The sequence below is a fragment of the Terrapene carolina genome, unplaced genomic scaffold (genome assembly GCF_002925995.2).
Source record: "Terrapene carolina triunguis isolate 2854851 unplaced genomic scaffold, T_m_triunguis-2.0 Scaffold67, whole genome shotgun sequence".
Taxonomy (NCBI): domain Eukaryota; kingdom Metazoa; phylum Chordata; order Testudines; family Emydidae; genus Terrapene; species Terrapene triunguis.
The window spans coordinates 33,201,754-33,224,178 of NW_020664418.1; the positions used below are offsets into that span (position 1 = coordinate 33,201,754).

A 22,425-nucleotide genomic window follows, 5' to 3' on the forward strand; every position below is an offset into this window, starting at 1 on the left:
AGCTGTTTGCGGTGGGCAGGAGGTACTGGGAGGGAGTGGGAGGAGCTGATGGGGGGGGGCTGCCGGTGGGTGTTTGGCACCCACCATTTTTTCCATGGGTGTTCCAGTCGGTGCCTATGATGGAAACCATGCATTTGGTGTTTGTTATGACTACTTCAGGCCACCACCCCCAGCTAGTTCCAGCACCACTGAACACACCTTGCAGAACTGGGGCTCACAGGTGTTACTTAAGAGCATTTTAGTCTGATTTTGAGGGAACAATCAGCTCAGTTACAGAAAAATATAAAACCTTACTCATGTCAATTAGTAAGCCTATTTGCTGAAGTAAGTGCTACTCAATGTCAATAAGGGTTGCAGAATCTAGCCCAACATTTTTGATTTTCAACTCTTTGGCTACAGTAGGCTCTTTCCATTTCTAAGACACATATGCTCAATACTTATTTTATTAAAAAATCATTTTTGGCCCAACATTCAATCATCATTACATTTTATGACTTTCTTTGAAGATGAAACATGTAAAATTACTTATTTTTGAGAAACCACTTGTTACAGCATGTATTTTTATTCAAGAAAAAACTTAGTTGCTGTCAATGGTTTTGTTAATGTCACACATTAAAGAAATCCAAAGCAACCCTGGCTTTTTACCAGATAGCTTACTTTAAATGTAATAGTACATTTATTTAAACGTGGTTCTCCTAAACATCAATAGCACAAATTGTCCCAAAATTATTTTACCTCTAGTTTGGCAGAAAACTTCTTTTATGTAATTCAAAAATTATTATTTATTTGTTATTTTTATTATTTGTTATTTTGTATGGTTTTGTATTTTGTATGGTCTATTTTTTCTCAGTATGAAGCAAGTTCCATTTTTATTACCAAAGTTTAAGGAGAACCCTGAACTAAAGACTAAGCATTGTGACTGCTAGATCAGGTGAATGTTCTTTTGGTGAAGTGTTGTTAACTGTGGTTATTTAGAAACAGCAGTTGTTTAGAAAAAGCAAGCAAATTCCATGGATACCAAAGACATCACTGCTTTTAAATTTTTTAGAATTTGTATATTGTTCCCACTGAGCAGGGGTGATGATGGTGGTACGTTCCCACTAACCCATCTGAGGTGGCTTCCTTTCATGCTCAGTGGGCAGCCTCCTTCGAAAGTTCTCCACAGTCAGATAAAGCCCAGTAGAGAGGACACCAGACTGCTTTACCTTTTATTTTAATTTTACTTCCAACATACTTTAATTTCTTATACAAATGTGAGCTGAGATTTCCATGGGGGCCAAAGGTAATTCATTGGGAAATTCAATGGGATTTGGGCATTTTACAAAGGCATTAGGCTCCTTTGTAAATCCCAGCCATATATTTTTAATAAAAGGATAAAGGAGAACTCTACGGGTGGAGGTAGAGAGGTGGGCAAAGAGACAATTGTTCATAGATTTTTAAGGCCAGAAGGCACAATTATGATAATTTAATCTCACCTCCTGCATAATACAGGCAATAAAATTTCACCCACTGATGATTTCTACTTGAGCTAGAGCATTTCTTCTGTCCACACCGCCGCTTTTCGTCGTTAAAACTTTTGTCGTTCAAGGGGGTGTTTTTTTCACATCCCTGAGTGACAAACGTTTTAATGATGAAAGTGCCAGTGTAGACAAAGCCTAAGTGACAAAGGGTATGTCTACACTGCAATGAAAACCCATGGCACTGAGGCTATGTCTACACTACTGCGGTAAGTCGACCTACGCTACACAACTCCAGCTACATGAATAACGTAGCTGGAGTCGACGTACCTTAGGTCAAGTTACCACGGGATCTACACTGTGGGGGGGGTTGACAAGAGAAACTCTCCTATCGACTTACCTTACTCTTCCCATCAGGGGGTAGAGCACAGGGGTCAACTGGAGCGTGATCTGCTGTCGACTTGGTGGGTCTTCACTAGACCCACTAAATCAACTGCCACTGGATAGATCTCAGAGAGTCGATCCCGGCTGTTGTGCAGATGTAGCCTGAGTCTCAGAGCCTGGGTCAACTGACTTGGGCTCATGGGGCTTAGGCTGTGGGGCTAAAAATATCAGTGTAGATGTTTGGGTTTGGTCTGGAGCCTGGGCTCTGAGACCCTCTCCTTTTGTTGGCTCAAGCCCAAGCCTGAACAACTACACTGCTATGTTTAGCTCCACAGTTGACCCAGACTCAGACTTGGCACTGTGGGTTTTTCTTCACAGCCATACACAGGGAGCCCACAACATCCCTTGGTAACTTTTTCCAATGATTGATTACCCTCACTGTTAAAGTGCACCATATTTTTAGTCTGAATTTGTCTAGCGTCAACTTCCATTGAATGCCTTTGTGTGGTATATCTACTAACAATTGGGTTTGTTTAGTTTGGAAAAGTGAAGACTGAGAGGGGACATGATAGCAGTTTTCAGGTATCTAAAAGGGTGTCATAAGGAGGAGGGAGAAAACTTGTTCACCTTAGCCTCTAAGGATAGAACGAGAAGCAATGGGCTTCAACTGCAGCAAGGGAGGTTTAGGTTGGACATTAGGAAAAAGTTCCTAACTGTCAGGGTGGTTAAACACTGGAATAAATTGCCTAGGGAGGTTGTGGAATCTCCATCTCTGGAGATATTTAAGAGTAGGTTAGATAAATGTCTATCAGGGATGGTCTAGACAGTATTTGGTCCTGCCATGAGGGCAGGGGACTGGACTCGATGACCTCTTGAGGTCCCTTCCAGTCCTAGAATCTATGAATCTATGAATCTAACAAATCTTATAGAACCTGATTAAGTCACCTTAATCATCTTTTTAATATGCTAAATAAACAGAGCTTCTTAAATCTCTCACTCTAGGTAAGGTTTTCTGGAACCCAAATCATTCTTGTGACACTTTTCTGAACCATTCCAATTTTTGGAAGTGTGGACACCAGAAAAATAAATATCTATGTTAAATATATCAAAGGAGAATGAAGAATTACTGACTAAAAGCTTCAGGATTAAGCTAGCAAGTTGACAGAGAACAGAAGGATGTGGAAACCTGGCTATGGCAGAAGCTTGGCTTTGTCAGAATAAGCTGAAATGTGTAAATTTGTGCTGGTGAGTGGTAGTGTGAAAGTCTATGAGAAACTTTAAGGGAAGAGAGCTGCCATTATAAATTAGAGGTATACACATAAATTTTCTTGGAGAGAGACAAAGCAACCATAAAATGAAAAATATGTATCTGGACTTGAGCTCATCAAAAGCAGTTTGTGACAATTTCTTACTACAAATTAAACTTGATTGATGATTTATCTTTCAGCATCCTTCATCTTTCTAGTAGAGGGATGGTAGTGGTGGTGGTGGTATTTCCTTTTTTTTTTTTTTTTTTCCCTTTTCCAAACACTTTTTCTGGCTAATCATCATAGTTATTTGATACTTCAGTTGTTTAATGAAGACCAATCCTGATTTTTCTCAATAATTTTTGAGAGTTTGTATTCAACTTTGTTTCAAGACTTAATATTCATGTGGAACAGATGAAGTTGCTCATCCATTTTAGTGTTCAAGTTTACAGCACTTCAGCTCTTCTGACTCATGTCAACATGATTTATTTTTATAGATATTAAAGGTCACAAGCTGGATTTTGTTTTGCTTTGGCTGTAAATTTTAAATCTATAGTCAGTAACTTTTCTGATCACTATAAGATTTGTTCTGCTGTTTCTTTGGTACTGTTAAGAACAGCTTATGTGAGAGAGCCAATGTAGTATAGTGGTCTATGAGTGGGAAGTTTGTCATCTGTTCACAGCTTTGTCACCACTTCACTTGTGTGATCTTGGATAAACCACTTGAAATCCGTGCTTCTTGGTTTATCCATCTGTAAAATTAGTATACCACCTCTCTACTGCATAGGGCGTTGAAGAGACATAATATTTGCAAATGACTTTGAGAACCTTGAGTAAAAGTACATATTTTTTACATATATATATATATATGCAAAGTATTTTTGTACTTAATCCTATCTGATTTTTTTTGCTTTCTTTTCTATTGTCAAACATACTCCCCTCCTTCTACAGAGGATGAGACTTTAATTTTAATGAGGCAGTTCTCTTCATCCATTATAGATTATTCTCAAGAGCATAAGGAAATAAAGCTAACTGGTTGCAGACTGTAATACTACTGAAAACACTTTGGTTACACTGTCCATATGCTAATTTGGAGAGCTTTGTGTGTGGTTACAGAGATTATTTGATGCAGGTCAAACTTAATTAGTCTAACAATCTTATCAGGACCAGTACAGTCTTCTACTTTTTGTTAAATAGTTATCAACTGTGTTTTAAATCCTGAGAGACTATCTTGTGCGGTTAACATGTTCTAATCCTATGGAAATTAACAACAAAATACATGCCAAGCTATCCCCCTGAAGTTCTCTTCTTTCTGTTTTTTCACTTTTTCAGCTTTCATATCTCCCTCACAAATTTTTCTCTGCAAAAAGACTGTAGTGTCATGTGGCTGTGTCACTCAAACACCTATTTAACTGATCCTTGGCCTACAGGCTTCTCAGAGAGACAAGGTGGGTAATGTAATATCTTTTATTGGATCAACTTCTGTTGGTGAGAGAAACACACTTTTGAGCTTACACAGAGCTCTTCTTCAGGTCTGAGAAATGTACTCAGAGTGTGACCACTAAATACAAGATGAAACAGATTGTTTAGCATAAGTAGTTAATACATATTTTAAGGGACCATGCAAGGTGAAGGGCCTGTTAACTGGAGATAATAACAGAATTACTCATGAACTTGCAGATGCTATGATGGCTCATGCTGCTTTGCTCAGTTTTCATTCAAAGATCTTGGTATCAACCAAATTCTTTTAATTTAAAATCCAAGACTGAGCTTATGATGCTTGTGCTCTCCCAGTAAAAATTTTGTTTCATCCCTGCTTTTCCTCTCCCTTTAAATCTGTTTTTATTTTTCCTGACTTCAAAGCTTGTAATCCTTGGAGTCATCTGAGTCTGATTAATATGAGCCTCAAAAAAAGAAAATAAAGTTCTGACTGTGAAACTGTCTTGTACCATCTCACTAGGATACAAAGATTCTTAATCATGCCTGTATCACGTTCTAACTGAACTATTCCCAATAAATCATGTATCCCTCTCTTTATCACTTCCCTCAAGAGTATGCTTCTTTTGTACCACTCAGCTGTTGAGACTGCAGAAACTTACTCCTTATCTAAGAGAATTTCCCTGGTCTCCAGTGAAACATCAGTGTCTTTAAAATTATTTTGCTTACACTGAAGTCATTGCCATGTTCCTTTATACACTGCCTTGGAGAGCTTATTATCTCATACTTCCCAAGGCATACCCAACTTTCCATTTTAAGTAAAGATTAGTGCTTGATCTCAGCTAGGATTAGTAGCATTAAATCCCCATAATATGAAATACAATGTACTACCTTTCTAGGGTTGTATTCTCAGGGTACATCTATACTATGATAGAAGACCTGCAGCATGGCCACGGCTGGCCCAGGTCAATTGACTCTGACTTGGGCTACAGGGCTATAAAATTAGAGTGTAGACTTTTGGTCTCTGGGGGTACGTCTACACTGCAATTAGACATGCACAGCTGGCCCATGCCAGCTGACTCGGGCTCGTGGGGCTTGGGCTGTGGGACTGTTTAATTGCAGTGTAGATGTTCAGGCTTAGGGTGGAGTCCACGCTCTAGAACCCTGAGAGGTGGGAGGGTCCCAAAGCTCGACGTAGGTGGGTCCAGAGCTTGGGCTGCAACCCACGTCAGAACATCTACATCGCAAATTAAACAGCCCCATAGCCCGAGCCCCGCGAGCCTGAGTCATCTGGCATGGGCCAGCCATGGGTATCCTAATGGCAGTACAGTACAGGCACACCCTGAGACCCCACTAGCCCCCGGGCCCTCCCCTTCTGCACAAGGCCCTGCCCCTCATCCTTCCCTTCTGCCCCTCATCCCCTGCAGGAGCCCAGAGCACCCCCACCATGCCCCCAACCCCCTGCCCCTGCCTCCAACCTGAGCCCCGAAGTGCTGGAAAGCCAGGGGGCGTGGTTCCAGCATCCCAAGTGCCAGGCGGGCAGCACAGCTGCAGAGCCAGCACCAGCCACCATGCCAGCGCTCCCCAGCCCCAGCCCAGAAGAGCAGGAAGGAATTGCACTGCAGGAAAGGGCATGGGGGTGGAGCGAGGGCAGGGCCATGCCAGGCTGTTTGGGGAGGCATAGTCTCCCCTGGCCTATGATACCCGCAGCCCATGCTGCAGCCTGAGCCTGAATTCAACACTGCTATTTCATAGCCCCACAGCCTGAGCACTGCAAGCTTGGGTCAGTTGACCCATGGTCTGAAACTCATTGCTGTGGGAGTTTTACTGCCACATAGACATATCCTAAAGAATCTGAAGAACTCAGAGGTTTCTCTGCTATTATAGTGAGACTTCTGCCTCACAGATCCATTTCACTGCTCCTTGTCCCTTGCATCATATGTCTATACGATTTTCCATTGTTTTTTCCTGTTTGTGCTTTACCTGATGCAAAATGCTTCACTTGGGGTAAAAAAAACTGCACCAAGGTAGAATCAGAATATTTTAGCCATATAAAGATATATGATAGCTATACATGAGATCTCTAACAAATGTTACATTTAAAAGGTCAGCTGCATCAGTGTTTTGTTTAACTTGGTTTCCCCAATGTAGGGTTCATAAAGACACACGAGTTGTTTTAAAATTGGGGCTAAATACGAATAGTCTATTTCATAGATAAAAGTGAGATATGTGGTAAATAAAAACTCTATGCCACTAGTAAAACTCTACACCTTTACTCCTCGTGCATTTTTGACTCCTTTTTTGTCCCGCTTTCCCCTTCCTCCCCACTCCCCTCCCCCGCCCACTTCCACCGTTTCCAGAGCCCCTAAGTATCATTTCTGGACATATGTGCAATTTTGGCAGTCAGCATTTTGAAAAACAAGGTTTTTTATTTTAATTTATTCTTACTAGAAGCAATCAAAATAAATGAATATAGATAGATTTCATGCCTTTTTCTTTATTAAGAGGAAAATATGCTTTTGTATGCAGTTAGCACATTTCTAAATAAATTCATTTATTTATTAATTAATTGTACCATCTAATGACAGAGAAAAAAGGAGAAGTGTTAATTCATACATGATTATCATGAATTTTTTGAAAAAATTACTTTTATGCAGTTAATAAATTCTAAATATAAGTTGGCTAAATAACTGCACAAAGGCTACAAAGGATTAGTGATAGAAAGAGAAAATACGGACCATCACAATTGTTCTACCGCCTCCTTTCAGAGTTTTCCAAGAAAAGGTTTTTTTTTAAATCTCATAATGTAAAAGGGCAGAGAGAAGGAAAAAGCAGCTTACTCCACTGATTGTCACTAGCCAAATGGCAGTAATACCGATGTGGGTGGATAGGTGTGTGTTCATATTTACCTGTATTCCTCTGTCAAAAGACGTAATTAATTTCTTTATTTAGACACGTACCAGCTGCATAAAAAGCATATTTTCTCTTAAAGTGAGGGAAAGTCATGAAATCTATATTTTTTACTACTTCCACTAATGAGAAATTAAATACAATTTTTAAAATGCCCAAAAATGGCCAATGGTGCAAAAAATGCACACTTGTTAAAAAAAACAATACATAAGGGACCTTGAAAGGGCAGAAGAGGGCAGGACAAAAAGCAGCAGGGAGGCATGGAAACCTGTCAAAAATACATAATGTGTAAAGTTAAAGAGTTACTACTACCCATTGCACTTTTCTAACAGGTAGGGGTATTATCCTCAATATTCTGGATAAATTCTAAATTGGGGATTACATTTTACCTACCTACATTCCCTCTGTAATTTTTCTTGGATAATGTATTCTTAACTGTCTGTGCTAAACCATTGGGTAGCATTCCTAGATGCTGTTAAACCATTGTTCCATTTCACTGTGAAAGTGATTGGACTTCATGACTGTTTGCTAAGAAAGTGTAAAAAAGCCGTTTATATAAGTGCTTTAGGATCCTTGAGAGTCACTACATAGATGCATTATGGTTTTTATTGTCATTACTTCATACAAATGTTATGTCGCGTTGCAGAAAACTGGGAGTTTTGCAATTGACAAATAAGAGCACGATCAGTCAGTGTAGCCCCAAATGTTTTACAGTAATAAAAGTTACAAGACTTTGGCCATTATATGGGATAAATTAACAAAAGCTTTGAAAACGATTACTTTATTTTAAAGTAGCATTTTAATATTTATTTTTGGCATTTATTAATTTTAATCTGTATATACAAGACTTGGGACAAGGATTTACCTCCATCAAATCTATCATCTGTGATTATAACCATTATAACACTGTGTACACTGTATATAATACTTACTCTGACAGAACGAGTAACAGAGTGGGAAAGGAAGACTTCTAAATCTGTTAAATTGAACAATAACAGCACAATATCTACCAAACATATTTGTAGACACTGTGCCTTTTAGGACATAAATATGCTCGAGTGATTGCAAATAAACAAAGCTTCTTTGTGAATACTTGTGCCCCTTCCACACAGTATGTCGCTAGAATCAACAATATGTGAATAATATGCTACGTAGTAATTTATGTAACAGTACATGGATGGCTGAAGACTTTGTAAAGGTAACTTACTGCAAATACTTACACAATCATCTGTGGCATCTTTGACAGCAGTAATGGTAAATACCATCATTAAAGGCACAATGGTAGTAAACCAAGACAAGGAGGATATTTCTGGGATCAGCTGCAAGATAAAGTTCTATTAAATACTTTTAAAAAAAATCTTAGTGAAATTTCAGTAACAATATTTCAAAGTAACTAATAATTTTCATAAAAAGTAGTGCTGAAGTAAAGAAAATCTGTCACATTGTCGTATAATTAATACACTCTGAGGGTAAAATTGCAGCAAATGGAATATTGTGTAAGTGAAGAGCCAAAAGGGGGTGAGCTGGAAGAAAGAGAAAAAGAAGAAGAACTTGAGAGAACTATGGGGAGAAGAGTAGATGTGGGAGAGAAAGAATAAGAATGGATAGCACAATGAAAGAAAAATGGGGAGAGAGAAAAAGAGAAACAGAGAAAATGAAGCAAAAATAGAAATCAAGGAAACAAACAATGAGAACAGAGATGAATAACTCATACTGACTTCAGTGGGAGGTATTCATAACCTATGAGAGGAGAATAGGGCCCAAGTAAAGCAAAAGGCCATGAAACAATACGAAGTGTAAGAAGACAGAGTGTGAACTAAATAACAGTGAGTAAAAACCCAAAATACATTTTGCCAGGTATATGGAACCTTAAAGAATGCAACACAAGGGAGAACACTCCGAAAGAGGAAAAACTCCAAAAAGTGAGACAAGGTGGGTGAGGTAATATATTTTATTGGACCAACTTCTATTGGTGAGGAAGACAAGCTTTCAAGCTACATAGAGCTCTTCTTCAGAGGCTTCTTCTTAAAAGGTCCCAGGCCTCAAGAACTGTGTGGCTCGACAGCTTGTCACCAATAGAAGTTGGTCCAATAAAAGATATTACCTCACCCACCTTGTCTCTCTTAAATCCTGAGACCAACATGGCTATAACACCACTGCATACAAAAAGTGAGACAGAACAGAGAAAGGGGATGGCGAACAAATGAGAGCCACAAACAAAGAATGAGAGATTAGAAAAATGTTTATTAAAAAGCAGGAAAGATTTTTATTTTATTGAGATTTTTAAAAAATATTCTGTGCCAAACCTGTACATTTGACTAGAGTTTCATTTAAATATAAATGCAAAATTCAGATTTATTCAGGTCCAGATTTCAAGTCTCCAAAAAGTTTGGATTTGGGATTCCATTATAGAGAGACTGTAATCATGAAGTACTGATTGGGGATGTGGATTTTAATTTAGACAAGAATTGTCTTCTATATCACCTCACATACTCTAGACATCCTACAGGGATGATCATTAGGGCTGGTTTACTTATCCAATTAACTTAAGTTTAAAAAGGAACAAGCAAACCAGTTTGGGTAAAATAAGAACTAACCTGGGCCTTCACCCATACCTCAAACTGCATCTGATCATTTGAGGAAATGCCCTATCAAAGAAGTCTGGTGCTGCTGCTCCTTCTCTGCTTCACCACATGTACCCAATAGGCCCTCTTTCTCCCCCTTGTCATGTCCATTCAATATTATCTTGGGAACACTCATAATAGAGTTAATCAGAAAGTCATTTTAGGCTATTCGATAGTTGTCGCTCAATAGCTACATTTTAATACCCATGAAATCTGATCAACATAGAATAATTTTATTCATTTGTTTGGTATTGAAAGTGGCCATTGCATTGCTATTAACACATATAATTGGGTCTCTTTGTTAAGAGAAGAGAATATTATCAAAATTAGACTTCGGAGAAAAAAGAAAGTTATACATCACCTGTAAAATCAGAAGGAAAAGGAAGTAAGCATTTGCAACCCTCTGGAACTGTTCAAATAAATTAACTGGCAAGAAAGTAAGAATGTTGTATTTAGACGTTTTGATGCGATTGTTCTGAAAAATAAGAGAAAGATGTAAAGCATGTTAGTACCAGCAGAGAAAAATCTAAGCTTATAAAAAAATCTACTTCAAGTTTTGAACACTCAGCAGTAATGATACTTAAAATCAGAAAGTCATCTTGTAGCATCTCAGTTTTATTCCTTAATTAGTTTTGTTCCTTCCTTTGTTCAATTATTCCTTAAATTGTTGATTATAATTATCACTTAAATTATTGGTAATAGAAGTTCTAATTTTCAACCATGTTTTAAATCAAGATATAAAATCTTTAGGCAATAAATGGGAGCTTCCAGATTCCTTATCGCTAAACTCTTATTGAGGGCAGGTAAGAAAAGTGCACACACACTAGGAGAAAGGGTGGATTCAGGAAGGGTTATAGACACATACACTCCATATTCAGGAGCAATGCCTAATTGTGCAGGGTTGGGAGGGGGGTCGGGAAGGGGATTCCAATACGGGTTTCATGCATTTCCCAGCAGATGTCACTGCAAGACAGAAGCACAGAGGAGGCAGACATTAAGCTATGCTAAGCAAATTGCACACGCACACACATTTGCTTGATTCTTTTACTTTAATTCTCTAAAATGCACAACCCCATTCAACACAACCTACATTTAGCTTGGCTGCTATGAAAGCCTGGAATTTCTTTTTGGGAGGGCTGCAAGACCCACAAAAAGAACATATTTCACTTCTGAAGTGGACCTTGTGATTCTGGTTATCCTATTAGCCTACTATGTATTGCCCTCACTTCTGCTGTTTTACTACAACAAATTTTTTCCTTGGTGACAACTGTGATTACTTTTACAATAATATGAATATAAATAAAACTTAATCATTCATTAATACATATCTAATTGTAACTTATGCAGCATGGTATAATACAATACATATGAAAGCATGTACCAGAGTATATTGTTCTTTCAATAGGCTAGCAAACTAATATCATGGGGTAAATTAGTTTAGTCTGTATCAGCTGTTATTGTGCAACTCAGAATATCACCTCAGAGAGGTCTGTCTTTTCAAGATTTGTAACTAATCCAAAATTTTGCTAGTAACCAAAAGGAAAATGCTTTGTAAGGAATATTTATAATTTGCTGCTGGTACAATGTCTGTTATAGCCAAGACAAAAATGAAAGTTCATCTGAAAGTTGTACTGCTCCAATCATTTCCCCAAAGGGTCCGTTTTAGTGTCCAAATATATATCCTCCATGCCATTAGTATGCAAAGCAGTAAGTTGTGCAAGAATGGCCAGAGAAAACCCATAAATGCTGTTACAACTCAGAATGAGGTCCACCAGTGGACACTCACTAGATAGTTGTATTTGGATCAACCCTCAGGGTTCCATATGCTCTTGGCCTTCTGGGTCTGAGCAGAGTCTAGGCCAGGGGTGGGCAAACCTACAGCCCGTGAGCCAGATGTGGCCTGCGAGCCATTTTAAGCCAGCCCGCGAGCTCCCACTGGGGAGCAGGGTCTGGGGCTTGCCCCGCTCCGGCGCTCCAGCCACGGCGCAGGGTCGGGGGCCACACCATGCAGCTCCCAGAAGCTGCAGCATGGCCCTGCTCTGGTTCCTATGCGCTCCAATGGTCCCCTCCGGCACTCCAATGGGAGTTGCAGGGGAGGTGCCTGCCGACGGGGCAGCATGCAGAGCCACCTGGCTGCGCCTCCGCGTTGGAGCCGCAGAAGGGCCATGCTGCTGCTTCCGGGAGCCGCTTGAGGTAAGCGCCCCTGGGAGCCTGCAACCCCATAGCCTCTCCTCATACCCAAAACCCCTGCCCCAGCCCTGATCCCCCTCCTGCCCTGCAAACCCCTCGATCCCAGCCTGGAGCACCCTCCTGTACCCCAAACCTCTCATCCCCAGCCCCACCCCAGAGCCCGCACCCCCAGCCGGAGCCTGCACCCCTTCCCGCATCCTTGATTCCCCTCCTGCCCTCCAAACCCCTCAGTCCCAGCCCAGAGCACCTTCCTACACCCCAAACTCCTCATCCCCAGCCCCACCCCAGAGCCTGCACCCCCAGCCAGAGCCCTCACCTCCTCCCGCACCCAACCCTAATTTTGTGAGTATTCATGGCCCGCCGTACAATTTATATTCCCAGATGTGACCCTCGGGCCAAAAAGTTTGCCCACCCCGGTCTAGGCACTGGCTCTGGGTTTCTAGGCACATTCTCACGGTAAAGATCCTTAGTCTAGGACCCCTTCTGAGATATAGGGCTCTGCAGTCCTAAGCCTAGGAAAACTAGTGTCAGCTCTCCCAAGCCTCCCCAGTAGCTCTTGCAAGCACCCAGAGTTCCACCAATGCTGTGGACCTTTCAGATTACTGTTTCCCCTTCAGGGACTACATGATAGTGAAAGCAAGTAACACATACTTTATAAAGGAATTTCTGAACCAATCACATTTTACTCATGGACAAAGCACAAAAGATAAACAGATCTACAGAAAACAACAAAAACCTGCACTCAAAAGCCTCCCTCCAGTATCCTCACCATTTCAAGAACCCTCAGGTTTTGGTCAGCCCTTCCACAGCCCTGCGTCCCAGGACCATCCTTTCTTCCTGCACAGCCTTGCAATCTGGTCTCCTCTCTCTTTAAAATGGCAGGTAAGAAACCCTTCCTTTTATAAGTTTCCAGTCCCCAAGTTTCCAGTCCATTCCCATTGGCTTCAAGTCCCTCATCAGCTGATCCATTACTTAGTTACAAGCCCACCTGGAAGAACTGGTTCATCGGGTGGCAACTAGCTCATTGTCCTAGAATGCTTCCATTTGAATTGGAGATCCTCCAGGTTAACAAACCTTGATTGTTTTCCATTGTTAGCCCTCTGACAACACCTCCAGGAATCCCAGTTCAGTATGGAGATTAAAAGACAACGGGGAAGATACTGTGCAGTTTTACAATCAAAATGGCATTCATGAAACAAAATTGGAGTTTACAGTTTGATATAGATACATACAGACATACATTAGATGCTATCCTGAATCACTGAGTGGATACTGTAGGCTAAAATCTGGCTGCCACATGAATACAATGAAACCCACAAACAGAGGAGGAATATGGGGCAGAAGTTCTACATGCAGAGATACTGGCTCCCCCAAAAAGATCCATGCAGAAAACACGTGACAAGAACCAAAAGGGGTTTTTCCTGGCAGGGCTACATTAGTGTGCTTATGGTTCCTGACCCATGCAGATTCTTCTTTCTTTTAGGAGAACTTATTTGCTGAGTCAATAGTTTGGGAGCCTACAATCACAAGGAGCCACTGATGGTCAGACTATGGACACAATGTACTGATGCTTTTGCAGCTTCAATGTGTGTCTATTTTGCGGGCATTTTTTCAGATAGCCAGCAGATGGCCATATATTTGGTATACGAATTCTTATCTATTATTGCTTTCAATATACACCTCTACCCCGATATAACGCTGTCCTCGGGAGCCAAAAAATCTTACCGCGTTATAGGTGAAACTGCATTATATTGAACTTGCTTTGATCAGAAGGAGTGCACAGCCCCGCCCCCCCCGGAGCACTATTTAGTAATTTCTCATCTTGATGTATGTACTCAACTATTCTGCAGACCTCTTAAAGACACTCCCCCCAGTTTTTACAATGTGGTTCTACTCTGAAAAGCAAGTCTGTAAAAATGATATTTAATTACTTTGCTGCCTGTATGTTTTCAGCTCTTTTTACGTTAGTGATAAACACAGGCGGTGGGGCTTACTATTTTTTAATTCCTTTTATAAATGCAGAGGCAGTACAGCTATGGGACAAAGAATTTGGTATTTATTCTGGCTCAAGCATCATCAACAGAATTGTTAATTAAATTCCAACTAAATGAGTTCTTTGCACTGGTCTTCAGTGCAGAGGTTGTGAGGGAGATTGCCACACCTGAGCCATTCTTTTAGATGACAAATCTGACGAACTATCCCAGATTGAGGTATCAGTAGAGGAGGTTCTGGAACAAATGATAAATTAAGCAGTAATAAGTCACCAGGATCAGATGGTATTCACCCAAAAGTTCTAAAGGAACTCAAATATGAAATTTCAGAGCTACTAACTGTGGTAAATAACCTTTCACTTAAATCAGCTTCTGTATCAGCTGACTGGATGATAGTTAATGTAACGCCAATTTTTAAAAGAGGCTCCAGAGGCGATCCTGGCTATTACAAATCAGTAATCCTAACTTCAGTACCCGCTAAATTGATTGAAACTATAGTAAAGAACAGAATTATCAGATACCTAGAGGAACACAATATGTTGGGGAAGAGTCAACTCGGCTTTTGTAAAGGGAAATCTTTCCTCATCAATCTATTAAAATTCCCTGGGGGCATCAACAAGCACATGGACACGGTGATCCAGTTGATATAGTGTACTTGGATCTTCAGAAAGCCTTTGACAAGGTCCCACATCAAAGACTCTTAAGCAAACTAAGCAATCATGGGATAAGAGGAAATCGGTTACTGGTTAAAAGACAGTAAACAGTAAGAATAAATGGTCTTTTTCACAGTGGAGAGAGGGAAATAACAGGGTCCCCCAAGGCACTGGCACCTGTGCTGTTCAACATATTCATAAATTATCTGGAAAAGGGGGTGAACAGGGAGAGGCGACATTTGCAAATGATACAAAATTACTGAAGATCGTTAAGTCCAAAACTGACTGCGAAGAGTTACAAAGGGATCTCACAAAATTGGGTGAAGGGGCAACAAAATGGCAGATGAAATTCAGTGTTGATAAGTGCAAAGTAATGCACATTGAAAAACTTAATCCCAACTATAGATACAAAATGAAGGGGTCCAAATTAGCTGTTAACATTCAAGAAAAGATTTTGGAGTCATCATGACGACTTCTCTGAAAACATCTGCTCAACGTGCCGTAGCAGTCAGAAAAGCTAACAGAATGTTAGGAACCACTAGAAAAAGGATAGATAATAAAACAGAAAAATATCATGACCACATTATATAAATCAATGACTGTCTCCTGCAATCACCTTGCAGTCTGTTATATCTTTTATTTCCTGTCAGGAAGCAAGAAAGTAGTCAGTCAATCTGGCTTCTAGTCTTTCTACTCTTGTAAGTAATAAGATAGTCGTCTCTTTTCACAAAAAATGTGTTGGAAACTATTAGGTCACAAGCTTGTGCCAGTTGCACTATGCTTTCTCCTTCATCATTTAAAGTTCCATAGCCCTGGCCACCACGTACGCTACTATATCCACGCATGTCTCTTCCAAGATTCCTATTTAAATTGGCACCAATAACGATTTCATTTTCTAGAATTTGCTGAAGAGCAGTGTCTAACATTTCCCAGAAACTTGCCTTCTCTTCCTCGCCACAGCCAGACTGGGGCACGTGTGCTAACTATGTTTAACAAGCCACAGTAGCAAAATATGTTTAGTAAGCTGTGGTAATACAAAGAATAAACAATATGTTAACTAGTAAGGGATAGTGTGTTAAGAGCACAGACAAGTTATTCTAGTCCATCTCATGATATTAACTGATTATCTTAAAAGGGCACAGTCAAGATAAAACAAAAGTATTCTTACCTGTAGTACTCAGTAATAATACCTTGATTTAGAGATTATTGGAAAATGTTACCATGTAGCAGAAGAATATTTTTCATGTCTTGATTTTGTTTGTTTTATAACAAGATCTACTTAGATTATTCAAAGTAGAAAAATATTCTTCAGCTCTACGGGCATTAATTCAATCAACTAGAACAGTCACTTTCAGTCTTTTGGATCTACGGAGAACACCGTCTCTCTCGTCTCAGGAGTCTAATTTCCTACCCATAATTTACACAGGGAAACATGGTTTATAAATATTTTCTAGCCACATTTTCATTACAAAAATTTTGTTAGCGAGTGTTGTTAGTCTTGCACAATTCTCTGAGCACTGCTTCACTGAATTATCATTCCTGGTTTCTAACTGTAATTGCGGTGAACGAAAATGGTCTTCGAACTGAAATTTATCTACAAAGCTCTGATTTTGAAGAATTCCTTGGGGAACAAATTAAATTTCCCTTTGAGACTAATTTAGTTACTGTGTGGTTTATTTCCTCCAAGACACTCTAAACAGCATACGTTGTACAAGAACTTTCCCATACTAGCAAGCAATTTTTTCTTTCAAGAATGACATAGCTGGAGAGGAAAATGAGAAGCCCTGTATCAATGTATTCACAAACAATTGATAAACATACATATGTAATAAAGGACATAAAGCATCAACCTCCTAGTGCCTAAAAAGAAATGTATTCTTACTGTATTACCTATACCTACAAACATACAGACAGGGAACATTTAGAGCCAAATTCAGACCTGGTCTAAATGGGTTCAACTCCACTGACTTCAGAAGCGTTTCATCTGCTTTCACCATGTCTGACTTTGGGTTCACAGGGCATAATTCAGCTAAAGCTATCAAGCAACTATTTGCCATTAGCAGAATTTTATTTAACAAATGGCATCCCTACTTGCTAATTAGCCCTGGTCTACACTACGAGTTTAGGTCGAATTTAGCAGCGTTAAAATAATTTTAAAAAAATTAGATCGATTTAACCCTGCACCCGTCCACACGACAAAGCCATTTTTGTCGACTTAAAGGGCTCTTAAAATCAATTTCTGTACTCCTCCCCGACGAGGGGATTAGCGCTGAAATCGACCCTGCTGGGTCGAATTTGGGGTAATGTGGACGCAATTCGACGGTATTGGCCTCTGGGAGCTATCCCAGAGTGGTCCATTGTGGCCGCTCTGGACAGCACTCTCAACTCAGATGCACTGGCCAGGTAGACAGGAAAAGCCCCGCGAACTTTTGAATTTCATTTCCTGTTTGGCCACTGTGGCGAGCTGATCAGCACAGGTGATCATGCAGAGCTCATCAGCAAAGGTGACCATGGAGTCCCAGAATAGCAAAAGAGCTCCAGCATGGACCGAACGGGAGGTACTGGATCTGATCGCTGTATGGGGAGACGAATCAATGCTATCAGAACTCCATTCTAAAAGACAAAATGCCAAAACATTTGAAAAAAATCTCCAAGGGCATGAAGGACAGAGGCTATAACAGGGACTCGCAGGAGTGCTGCGTGAAATTTAAGGAGCTGAGGCAAGCCTACCAAAAAACCAGAGAGGCAAACGGCCGCTCCGGGTCAGAGCCCCAGACATGCTGCTTCTATGAGGAGCTGCATGCCATTCTAGGGGGTGCCCCTACAACTACCCCAGCCCTGTGCGTGGACTCCGTCAATGGATTCTCACGCAACAGGGATGAGGATCTTGGGGACGAGGAAGATGATGATGAGGAGGAGGTTGAAGATAGCGCACAGCAAGCAAGTGGAGAAACTGTTTTCCCCGACAACCAGGAACTGTTTTTCACCCTGGATCTAGTACCCTCCCAACCCACCGAAGGCAGGCTCTCAGACTTAGAAGGCGGAGAAGGGACCTCTGGTGAGTGTACCTTTGTAAATATTGTACATGGTTTAAAAGCAAGCGTGTTTAATGATTAATTTGCCCTGAAGACTTGGGATGCACTCGCGGCCAGTACAGCTACTGGAAAATTCCGTTAACTTGTATGGGGATGGAGCGTAAATCCTCCAGGGACATCTCAATGAAGCAATCCTGGATGTACTCCCAAAGCCTTTGCAAAAGGTTTCTGGGGAGGGCAGCCTTATTCTGTCCTCCATTACCACGCCAGGCCAGTAGCACGTAGTCTGGAATCATTGCATAACAAAGCATGGCAGCGTATGGTCCCGGTGTTTGCTGGCATTCAAGCAACATCCGTTCTTTATCTCTCTGTGTTATCCTCAGGAGAGTGATATCATTCATGGTCACCTGGTTGAAATAGGGGAACTTTATTAAGGGAATATTCAGAGGTGGCCGTTCCTGCTGGGCTGTTTGCCTGTGGCTGAACAGAAATCATCCCAGCTGTGCGCCACGCGGTGGGGGGAGGGGTGAAGCGATCATCCCAGAGAATAGGGTGGGGTGGAGGGGTTTAGTTGGGTTTGTGCTGCATGTTAACCCGAAAACCGCAGCCCCTCCTTTTAAGTGGCCAACCCAACGCGTGCTTGGTATGGGACATGAGGGCACTGCTGTTTGAAACCATTCCCACATGTTATGAAGGTTAAAGAAGCCAAAAGACTGTGGCTTACCATGACTGCCTGCAAACCAAATTCTGTTGCTCACCAGCCCTGCGTGTGTGATTTCACACCCCAAATCGGCAGGCCCTCAATATAAGAGGCAAAATGCGACCTTGTAAAGAAAGCACACATGCTATGTAATGTTAATAGCTTGGTTCACCGTGAAAGAGTCTACTCATTGGTCTCTAAAATGTGTCTTTTTAAATACTACTCTCCCTTTTTTTTCCTCCCGCAGCTGCAAATGTTTCACCGCTCCCCGTATCATCTCCATCCCAGAGGCTGGCGAAGATTAGAAGGCGAAAAAAATGCACTCGCGATGAAATGTTCTCTGAGCTCATGCAGTCCTCCCACACTGAAAGAGCCCAGCAGAATGCATGGAGGCAGACAATGTCAGAGTGCAGGAAAGCACAAAATGAACGCAAGGACGGGTGGCAGGAGCAAGAGGAAAGGTGGCGGGATCAAGATGATAGGTGGCGTCAGCGTGATGAAAGGAGGCAGGAAGCAATGCTCAGGCTACTGGAGGATCAAACTGATATTCTCCGGCGTATTGCTGAGGTGCAGGACAGGCAGCAGGAGCACAGACTGCCATTGCAGTCCCTGTGTAACCAACCACCCTCCTCCCCAAGTTCCATAGCCTCCTCATCCAGACGCCCAAGAACGCAGTGTGGGGGCCTCTGGGTACCCAGCCACTCCACCCCAGAGGACTGCCCAAGCAACAGAAAACTGGCATTTCAATAAATAAGTTTTGAAGTGCAGTGTGGCCTTGTCCTTCCCTCCTCCACCACCCTACCCGGTGCTTCCCTCCTCCACCACCCCTCCCGGGCTACCTTGGCAGTTATCCCCCCATTTGTGTGACGAATTAATAAAGAAAGCATGAATTTGAAACAGCAATGACTTTATTGCCTCTGCAAGAGGTGATCAAAGGGGGGAGGGGAGGGTGTTTGGCTTACAGGGAAGTAGAGTGAACCAAGGGGGCGGGTTTTCATCAAGGAGAAACAAACAGAACTTTCACACCGTAGCCTGGCCAGTCATGAAACTGGTTTTCAAAGCTTCTCTGATGCGCAGCACGCCCTGCTGCGCTCTTCTAACTGCCCTGGTGTCTGGCTGCACATAATCAGTGGCCAGGTGATTTGCCTCAACCTCCCACCCCGCCATAAACGTCTCCCCCTTACTCTCACAGATATTGTGGAGCACACAGCAAGCAGTAATAACAATGGGAATATTGGTTTCGCTGAGGTCTAACTGAGTCAGTAAACTGCACCAGAGCGCTTTTAAATGTCCAAAGGCACATTCTACCACCATTCTGCACCTGCTCAGCCTATAGTTGAACAGCTCCTGACTACTGTCCAGGGTGCCTGTGTATGGCTTCATGAGCCATGGCATTAAGGGGTAGGCTGGGTCCCCAAGGATAACGATAGGCATTTCAACATCCCCAACGGTTATTTTCTGGTCTGGAAAGTAAGTCCCTTTCTCCAGCTGTTCAAACAGACTAGAGTTCCTGAAGATGCGAGCGTCATGTACCTTTCCTGGCCATCCCACGTTGAGGTTGGTGAAGCGTCCCTTGTGATCCACCAGTGCTTGCAGCCCCATTGAAAAGTACCCCTTGCGGTTTATGTACTGGCTGCCTTGGTGGTCCGGTGCCAAGATAGGGATATGCGTTGCATCTATCGCCCCACCACAGTTAGGGAATCCCATTTTTGCAGCAAAGCCATCCACTATGACCTGCACACAGGGGGGGGGGGCGGCGCCCGGCGCCCGGGGGGGGGGCGGCCAGAGCGCCGGGGGGAGGGCGGCGAGCCCGGCTGTGGCCCCGCTCTCCCCGGCGGCCAGAGCGCCGCGCCGCCCCCCTCCAGGTGCCGCCCCAAGCACAAGCTTGGTGGGCTGGTGCCTGGAGCCGGCCCTGCCTGCACATTTCCCAGAGTCACTACCCTTGATAGCAGCAGCTCAGTGATTGCGTTGGCTACTTGGATCACAGCAGCCCCCACAGTAGATTTGCCCACTCTGAATTGATTCCCAACTGACCGGTAGCTGTCTGGCGTTGCAAGCTTCCACAGGGCTATTGCCACTCGCTTGTGAACTCGCTTGTGAGGGCTGCTCTCATCTTGGTATTCTTGTGCTTCAGGGCAGGGGAAAGCAAGTCACAAAGTTCCATGAAAGTGCCCTTACGCATGCGAAAGTTTCGCAGCCACTGGGAATCATCCCAGACCTCCAACACTATGTGGTCCTACCAGTCTGTGCTTGTTTCCCGGGCCCAGAATCGGCGTTCCATGGCATGAGCCTGCCCCATTGCCACCAGGATGGCCAAATTGCCGGGGCCCGTGCTTTGAGAGAAGTCTGTGTCCATGTCCTCATCACTCTCGTCACCGCGCTGCCATCACCTCCTCGCCTGCTTTTGCAGGTTCTTGTGCTGCATACACTGCAGAATAAAGCGTGTGGTGTTTACAGTGCCCATAACCGCCGCGGCGATGTGAGCAGGCTCCATGCTTGCCGTGGTATGGCGTCTGCGTGGAAAAAAGGCGTGAAACGATTCTCAGCCATTGCTCTCACTGAGGGAGGGGCGACTGATGACATGGCTTACACGGTTGGCTTACTGTACTGTTCCCGCAGTCTCCGCGGCCCATTGGAATTCTGGGTTGCGCTCCCAATGCCTGATGGGGCAAAAACCTTGTTGCAGGTGGTTCTGGGTACATGTCATCAGCCCCCCCCCCCTCGTAAAAGCAACGGCAAAAAAATAATTTCTCACCTTTTTTCCTGGGTTACCCGTGCAGATGACATACCACGGCAAGCATGGAGCCCGCTCAGCTCACTGTCACCGTATGTCTCCTGGGTGCTGCTGGCAGACGCGGTACTGCAGTGCTACACAGAAGCAACCCCTTGCCTTGCCCTGCGGATGGCAGACGGTACAATACGATTGCTAGCCATCGTCATTGTCCCGTGGGTGCTTCTGGCCGACCTCAGGTAGGTTGGTAAGGGGCGCCTGGGCAGACCTGGGTACTCCTGGCCGGCCTCGGTGAGGTCGGTCGGGGGCGCCTGGACATAAATGAGAATGACTCCAGGTCATTCTCTTCTTTAAGTTTCATCTCATGGAGATTCAGTCCTGCCTGGAATATCATGCCAGCTGGAGGCTTGTGCCTCAGGCTGCTCTCCCAGTCGGCAGCACCACGCAGTCGCACCTACCCCAGCCTACCCCTTGCTCCCATGGCTCATGAAGCCTGGACAGTAGTAAGGAGCAGTTCAACTATAGGCTGAGCAAGTGCAGAATGGTGGTTCACTCTACTTCCCTGTAAGCCAACCGCCCTCCCCTCCCACTTTGATCTCCGCTTGCAGAGGCAATAAAGTCATTGTTTCAAATTCATGCATTCTTTATTAATTCATCACACAAATGGGGGGATAACTGCCAAAGTAGCCCGGGAGGGGTGGGGGAGGAGGGAAGCACAGGGGTGGGGTAGTTGTAGGTTGCAGCTCATCATAGAAACAGGATGTCTGGGGCTCTGATCCGGAGCGGCCGTTTGCCTCTCTTGTTCTTTGGTAGACTTGCCTGATATTCCAGGCAGGACTGAATCTCCATTAGACGAAACTTAAAGAAGGGAATGACCTGGAGTCACACCCATTTATGTCCAGGCGCCCCCGACCGACCTCACTGAGGCCGGCCAGGAGCACCCATGTCTGCCCAGGAGCCCCTGACTTACCTCATCAAGGCCGGCCAGGAGGAACCAGGAGACAGCAGCAGATGGTACAATACGGCTGCTAACCATCTTCGCTAACTTGCAAAGGTAAGGAGCTGC

The 22,425-nt window shown here is 43.1% G+C and overlaps 1 protein-coding gene across 1 annotated transcript in view; it reads right to left on the reverse strand.

Moving 5' to 3' along the window:
* The window catches only part of ATP8B4 (ATPase phospholipid transporting 8B4 (putative)), a 165,553-nt gene that overhangs the window by 115,716 nt on the left and 27,412 nt on the right, over window positions 1-22,425 (reverse strand). Inside the window, exons 3-4 of the mRNA XM_024193909.3 lie at window positions 10,421-10,534; window positions 8,656-8,754 (exon numbers count right to left, since the gene is read on the reverse strand). Of these exons, the coding sequence (XP_024049677.1) occupies window positions 8,656-8,754; window positions 10,421-10,534 (213 nt within the window). The remainder of the gene's footprint in view (window positions 1-8,655; window positions 8,755-10,420; window positions 10,535-22,425) is intronic.